At 45.3% G+C, this 7,557-nt stretch overlaps 2 protein-coding genes across 6 annotated transcripts in view; one reads left to right on the plus strand and one right to left on the minus strand.

The window, feature by feature from the left end:
• LOC139559013 (cell division control protein 42 homolog) overlaps positions 1 to 7,557 on the minus strand; it is a 47,710-nt gene that overhangs the window by 14,394 nt on the left and 25,759 nt on the right. For all 5 annotated transcript variants that reach the window (XM_071374638.1, XM_071374628.1, XM_071374647.1 and 2 more), the window contains exons 3-5: positions 5,514 to 5,586; positions 5,118 to 5,227; positions 4,828 to 5,025 (exon numbers count right to left, since the gene is read on the minus strand). In XM_071374638.1, coding sequence (XP_071230739.1) covers positions 4,828 to 5,025; positions 5,118 to 5,227; positions 5,514 to 5,586 — 381 coding nt within the window. The remainder of the gene's footprint in view (positions 1 to 4,827; positions 5,026 to 5,117; positions 5,228 to 5,513; positions 5,587 to 7,557) is intronic.
• Positions 5,604 to 7,557, plus strand: part of LOC139551776 (octapeptide-repeat protein T2-like) — a gene marked incomplete at its 3' end in the record, with an annotated part of 5,886 nt that continues 3,932 nt past the window's right edge. The window contains exons 1-2 of the mRNA XM_071363113.1: positions 5,604 to 5,614; positions 6,119 to 6,266. Of these exons, the coding sequence (XP_071219214.1) occupies positions 5,604 to 5,614; positions 6,119 to 6,266 (159 nt within the window). The remainder of the gene's footprint in view (positions 5,615 to 6,118; positions 6,267 to 7,557) is intronic.

Below are 7,557 nucleotides of genomic sequence, written 5' to 3' on the forward strand. Positions count from 1 at the left end.
CCAGTAACCAAATGGTTACTTGATCGAATCCCCGAGCTGACAAGGTAAAAAATCTGTCATTCTGCCCATGAACAAGACAGTTAACCCACCGTTCCCCAGTAGGCCGTCATTGTAAATAAGAATTTGTTCTTAACTGACTTGCCTAGTAAAATAAAGGTTAACTTCTTATGGCTGGGAGGCGCTATTCCAACATTTGGATGAAAAGCGTGCCCAGAGTAAACTGCCTGCTACTCAGGCCCAGAAGCTAAGATATGCATATTATTAGTAGATTTGGATAGAAAACACTCTGAAGTTTCTAAAACTGTTTGAATGATGTCTGTGAGTATAACAGAACTCATACGGCAAGCAAAAACCTGTGAAAAATCCAACCAGGAAGTGGGAAATCTGAGGTTTGTAGTTTTTCAAGTGATTGCCTATCCAATATACAGTGTAAATTTGGTCCGATTGCACTTCCTAAGGCTTCCACTAGATGTCAACCATCTTTAGAACATTGTTTCAGGCTTCTACTATGAAAGGGGAGCGATTTAGAGCTGTTTGAAACAGTGGTCTGGTTGAAAGCTTTTAGTTTAGTCATGCGCGCAGCCGTGAGCACGAGCTCTGTTCCTTTTCATTTCTAAAGACAAAGGAATTGTCTGGTTGAAACATTGAAGATTTATGATAAAAACATCCTAAAGATTGATTCTATACATCGTTGGACATGTTTCTACGAACTGTAATATAACTTTTTTGACTTTTCGTCTGGACTTAGTGCTCGCACCTTGTGCATTTGGATTACTGGACTAAACGCGAACAAAAAGGAGGTATATGGACATAAATGAACTTTATCAAACAAAAGGATTCCTGGGAGTGCATTACGATGAAGATCATCAAAGGTAAGTAAATATGTTGTATGCTATTTCTGACTTTTGTTGACTCCAGAACATGGCGGGTATCTGTATGGTGGCTGAGCGCTGTACTCAGATTATTGCATGGTGTGCTTTTGCCGTAAAGCTTTTTTGTAATCTGACACAGCGGTTGCATTAAGGAGAAGTATATATTTAATTCTATACTCAACACTTGTATCTTTCATCAACGTTTATGATGAGTATTCCTGTAAATTGATGTGGCTCTCTGCAAAATCACCGGATGTTTTGTAGGTAAAACATTACTGAACATAACGCGCCAATGTAAACTAAGATTTTTGGATATAAATATGAACTTTATCGAACACAACATACATGTATTGTGTAACATGAAGTCCTATGAGTGCCATCTGATGAAGATCATTAAGGTTAGTGATTAATTTTATCTCTATTTCTGCTTTTTGTGACTCCTCTCTTTGGCTGGAAAATGGCTGTGTTTTTTGTGACTAGGCGCTGACCTAACATAATCGCATGGTATGCTTTCGTCGTAAAGCCTTTTTGAAAATCGGACACTGTGGTGGGATTAACAAGTGTATCTTTAACTTCTTATGGCTGAAGGGGCAGTATTGAGTAGCTTGGATGAAAGGTGCACAGAGGTGCCCAGAGTAAACAGCCTGCTCCTATGTCATAGTTGCTAATATATGCATATTATTATTAGTATTGGATAGAAAAAACTGTTTGAATTATGTCTGTGAGTATAACAGAACTCATATTGCAGGCAAAAACCTGAGAAGTTCCACTTCCTGTTTGGATATTTTCTGGGGGTGCCAGATTTTCAACCAAGCTCTCATTGAAAATACAGAGAGATATGGATGGGTTTTCACTTCCTACGGCTTCCACTAGATGTCAATAGAACTTTGTCTGATGACTCTAATGTGAAGGGGGGCCGAAGGAGACAGGAATGAGTAATCACTTCCATGGGGTGCCCACGCATTGAACTGGCGCGTTCACTTGAGAGTGAGCTCCGTTCCATCTGTCAATTGAAGTCGATGTAATTCTCCGGTTGGAACGTTATTCAAGATGTTAACAACATTTTAAAGATTGATTTAGAACATCGTTTGACATGTTTCTACTGACTGTAATGGAACTTTTGGACATTTTGTCACGTTATAGTGGACACGCTTTGAGACTTTGGTTAGGGCGTTTGGTAAACAATTCGAAAGTAGTTAATTGGACATAAATAACGGACATTATCGAACAAATCAAGCATTTATTGTGGACCTGGGATTCCTAGGACTACATGATGAACTTCATCAGAAAAGGTAAGGAAACATTTATCATGTATTTTCTGGTTTCTGTCAACTCCAATATGGCGGCTAATTTGGCTATTGTTCTGAGCTCCGTCTCAGATTATTGCATGGTTTATTTTTCCATAAAGTTTTATTGAAATCTGACACAGCGGTTGAATTAAGGAGAGGTATATCTATAATTCCATGTGTATAACTTGTATTATCATCTACATTTATGATCAGTATTTCTATTGAAACGATGTGGCTATGCAAAATCACTTGATGTTTTTGCAACTAGTGAATCTAACGCGCCAATCTAAACTCCGATTTTTTGATATAAATATGAACTTTATCAAACAAAACATGCATGTATTGTGTAACATGAAGTCCTATGAGTGTCATCTGATGAAGATAATCAAAGGTTAGTGATTAATTTTCTCTATTTCTGCTTTTTGTGACTGATCTTTCGCTGGAAAAATGTCTGTGCTTATTGTGGTTTTGTGGTGACCTAACATAATCGTTTGTAGTGCTTTCGCTGAAAAGTATATTTGAAAATCGTACACTGTGGTGGGATTAACAACAAGATTACCTTTAAAATGATATGACACATGAATGTCTGAGGAATTTTAATTATGAGATTTCTGTTGTTTGAATTTGGCGCCCTGCACTATCACTGGCTGTTGTCATATCGATCCCGGTAGCGGGATTGCAGCCATAAGAACTTTAGGCAATATCAGTATAAACAGAATTTCTACTCAATGTGGACTCAGGGGTTTTGTTCTTGCCAACAAGTACACACCTGATTAAACTAATCATAGACTTCAAACAAGACATGATTAGTTGAATCAGGTGTGTTATTGCCTGGTTAGAACACAAACCTGCACCCACACTGGCCCTCTGTGGATAAGAAGCCATGCAACATTCATTGAATTATCTGAACGCTGATTCACATTTGCTGTACTGCTATTGTTGTTAATTAGTTCAACTTGTCTTCCTAAAGCCTGTCAGAAGACAGTTTCAAATCTCCCTCTATGGTGTGTTAAAAAGGTACAGGTGGTGGACCAAAAAAACAATCAGATTGCACCCAAAAGTGCATGAGTAGACGTCCAATAGTCATCTTCTTGTCCCTCATTTGTTTGCATTTCTCCACCACTTGGAGGTATTCTAGCCCGGATATCCCACAAAAGTCTTGGACTACAGAGGTTTCTAAATCTGAACAAAAAAAACATTTATGCTCATTGAATATTACAGAAACACACCACCCCATGTTTCAATGCAAACCGGGCTTAATTGGCGCATACCGGGCTTAATTGGCGCATACCGGGCTTAATTGGCGCATACCGGGCTTAATTGGCGCATACCGGGCTTAATTGGCGCATACCGGGCTTAATTGGCGCATACCGGGCTTAATTGACGCATACCGGGCTTAATTGGCGCATACCGGGCTTAATTGGCGCATACCGGGCTTAATTGGCGCATACCGGGCTTAATTGGCGCATACCGGGCTTAATTGGCGCAGTGATTTACGGTGAAAAAGACAATAGCAAAGTCTACTCATAAAATTTTTGGAAACCAATGGTTTGGGGTATAAATATACACTATAGTTTACAATATTATGCAAAGATAGTATTGATCATATTAAACAATATTGCTTTATTGTCATTTACATTCTGTATAGAAGGGGTGCTTTTTGTACTCCTGTACCCTTTAAGCACACCTGAGATAAATGCTGTTTTTGTAAAGTTCACATTTATGTATAACAATGCAGGGTTAATTTAACCGTAAAATAAGACAAAATGCATTTAAAAATGTAAGACTGAAATCTATTACCTTGCTGCAGTTCAAGTTGCTACTGTGTAACTGACACAGGCACGACTGCTAGCAATTCAAACCCATATTTTCAAATGGTAAGAAATAGTAATGAAATATACTGTCATATCAATACATAAGCACATTCATCTCCTCATGTTATATATGAAGTACGGTCACTTATTGGAGAAGCTATTAACAAGTTCTGAAAAAGGATGTGCTTATCTGACAGTAGCCTCAAAAACACTTTTTGCAGCTTTGAAACTGGCTACTAGTGGTAACTCAACAGTCAACAAATGTATAATAAAACATAAGATTGGCTAAGAATAAAAGGTTTATCGATATAACCAGATGAATTAGTTGAAACTGAAACTTTTTATTTCAATCCCCAGATGAGGTGGGCTTACTCTGACGCAAATACAATGTACATATTGACATTTGGAACTATTTCTGCTACTGTAGCGATTCACGGGGAACAGCCAGAGTGGCTTGAACCAGACACGTTGTGGTTTCAGGGCACTAGCACGAGCACCCTGTCATAAAGGTCAGGATACAACACAGATCAGAACACGCAGCCAGTCCGTGGACCAACACTCTACATGTACCGTTCTCCATCCACTTTCTTGTTTCTTTGAGCCGTGACAGATGATATGTAGCATTGAAACAAAACTTCAGCTGCCCAGAGACAAGAGAGAAAACTTAGCTGCAAGTGTCCTGTGTGATTTCAGGATTGTGAAGATGTGTGGGAGTGACTCAGGCTGATGTAACGTGTATGTGGAAGGGACTTGCATGTGCTAGGCTGGGGGCGTGTAGCATGTGTCTCTCTTCGCTCATACATGCGTGGTGATTGCGTGTGTGAGGTTGTGCGACAGTGTGTGTGGTCTTACCTGCGTGAGGGCTGAGCACTCCACATATTTGACGGCCTTGAGGTCTTTGGCCAGTTTCTCCGCCGTCTCAAGAGTGATGGGCTTCTGCTTGTTCTTGGCCAGCTTCTCTATGGTGGACGGGTCGTCTCGCAGATCTATCTGAGTCCCCACCAACAGGAACGGGGTCTTGGGACAGTGGTGGGTGATCTCTGGAACCCACTGGAACACACGGGTTAGAGAGTGTGTGAGTGACACGGGGAGGAGACCGGAAGAGAGGCAGCAGCAGGAGATGGGAGGAAGAGAAGGACAACCTTTTCTTTGACATTTTCGAAGGAGGAGGGGGATACGACGGAGAAACAGACGAGGAAGACATCTGTCTGGGGATAACTCAGAGGTCGTAACCTGTCGTAGTCCTCCTGACCTGGGGAGAGAGAGAACACACATTAGCCTACACACACACACACCTGGAACACATGGGTTACAACCTTTGTTAGGTACGCTCTAAACATGCACTTCCATGTATACACCGACACACTAAGGGACATTGGAATCAGCATTCAGGCCACCCAGAGAAGGCAGGGTGTATCTTTGATCAGACTGAGGCAGAGCCAAAACTCCACTTCATAGAGACCAGGACACACCCTAGTCTAAAATAGCAAGGACACACATTTTAAATATTTTATTTGAATTCACAGTGGAGACTGTACCTGCAGTGTCAAACAAGCCCAGGGTGTAGGGCTCCCCTCCTATCATTACAGTTACAGCATAGTTGTCAAACACCTGCAACACAGAGACACATGAGAGAGAGGCACGAGAGAGAGGCACGAGAGAGAGAGAGAGAGGCACGAGAGAGAGAGAGGCACGAGAGAGAGAGAGAGAGAGGCACGAGAGAGAGAGAGAGAGAGAGGCACGAGAGAGAGAGAGAGAGAGGCACGAGAGAGAGAGAGAGAGGCACGAGAGAGAGAGAGAGGCACGAGAGAGAGAGAGAGGCACGAGAGAGAGAGAGAGAGAGAGGCACGAGAGAGAGAGAGAGAGGCACGAAGCACGAGAGAGAGAGAGAGAGAGAGAGAGAGAGAGAGGCACGAGAGAGAGAGGCACGAGAGAGAGAGAGAGAGGCACGAGAGAGAGAGGCACGAGAGAGAGAGAGAGAGAGGCACGAGAGAGAGAGAGAGAGAGAGGCACGAGAGAGAGAGAGAGAGAGGCACGAGAGAGAGAGAGAGGCACGAGAGAGAGAGAGAGGCACGAGAGAGAGAGAGAGAGGCACGAGAGAGAGGCACGAGAGAGAGAGAGAGGCACGAGAGAGAGCGAGAGAGAGAGGCACGAGAGAGAGCGAGAGAGAGAGGCGCGAGAGAGAGAGGCGCGAGAGAGAGAGGCGCGAGAGAGAGAGGCGCGAGAGAGAGAGGCGCGAGAGAGAGAGGCACGAGAGAGAGAGGCACGAGAGAGAGAGGCACGAGAGAGAGAGAGAGAGAGGCACGAGAGAGAGAGGCACGAGAGAGAGGCACGAGAGAGAGAGGCACGAGAGAGAGAGGCACGAGAGAGAGAGAGAGAGGCACGAGAGAGAGAGAGAGGCACGAGAGAGAGAGAGAGAGGCACGAGAGAGAGAGAGAGCACGAGAGAGCGAGAGAGAGGCACGAGAGAGAGAGAGAGGCACGAGAGAGAGAGAGAGGCACGAGAGAGCGAGAGAGAGGCACGAGAGAGAGAGAGAGAGGCACGAGAGAGAGAGAGAGAGGCACGAGAGGAGAGAGAGAGAGAGAGAGAGGCACGAGAGAGAGAGAGAGAGAGAGGCACGAGAGAGAGAGAGAGAGAGAGGCACGAGAGAGAGAGAGAGAGAGAGGCACGAGAGAGAGAGAGAGGCACGAGAGAGAGAGGCACGAGAGAGAGAGAGAGGCACGAGAGAGAGAGGCACGAGAGAGAGAGAGAGAGGCACGAGAGAGAGAGAGAGAGGCACGAGAGAGAGAGAGAGAGGCACGAGAGAGAGAGAGAGAGGCACGAGAGAGAGAGAGAGAGGCACGAGAGAGAGAGAGAGAGGCACGAGAGAGAGAGAGAGAGGCACGAGAGAGAGAGAGAGAGGCACGAGAGAGAGAGAGAGAGGCACAAGAGAGAGAGAGAGAGGCACGAGAGAGAGGCGCGAGAGAGCGAGAGAGGCGCGAGAGAGAGAGAGAGAGAGGCACGAGAGAGAGAGGCACGAGAGAGAGCGAGAGAGAGAGGCACGAGAGAGAGAGAGAGGCACGAGAGAGAGAGAGGCACGAGAGAGAGCGAGAGAGAGAGGCACGAGAGAGAGAGAGAGAGAGGCACGAGAGAGAGAGAGAGAGAGAGGCACGAGAGAGAGAGAGAGAGAGAGAGGCACGAGAGAGAGAGAGAGAGAGAGGCACGAGAGAGAGAGAGAGAGAGAGGCACGAGAGAGAGAGAGAGGCACGAGAGAGAGAGAGAGGCACGAGAGAGAGAGAGAGGCACGAGAGAGAGAGAGAGGCGAGAGAGAGAGAGAGAGGCACGAGAGAGAGAGAGAGAGGCACGAGAGAGAGAGAGAGAGGCACGAGAGAGAGAGAGAGAGGCACGAGAGAGAGAGAGAGAGGCACGAGAGAGAGCGAGAGAGGCGCGAGAGAGCGAGAGAGCGCGAGAGAGAGGCACGAGAGAGAGCGCGAGAGAAAGGCACGAGAGAGAGCGCGAGAGAGAGGCACGAGAGAGAGCGCGAGAGAGAGGCACGAGAGAGAGCGCGAGAGAGAGGCACGAGAGAGAGCGCGAGAGAGAGAG

The sequence above is a fragment of the Salvelinus alpinus genome, chromosome 2, assembly GCF_045679555.1.
Source record: "Salvelinus alpinus chromosome 2, SLU_Salpinus.1, whole genome shotgun sequence".
NCBI lineage: Eukaryota > Metazoa > Chordata > Actinopteri > Salmoniformes > Salmonidae > Salvelinus > Salvelinus alpinus.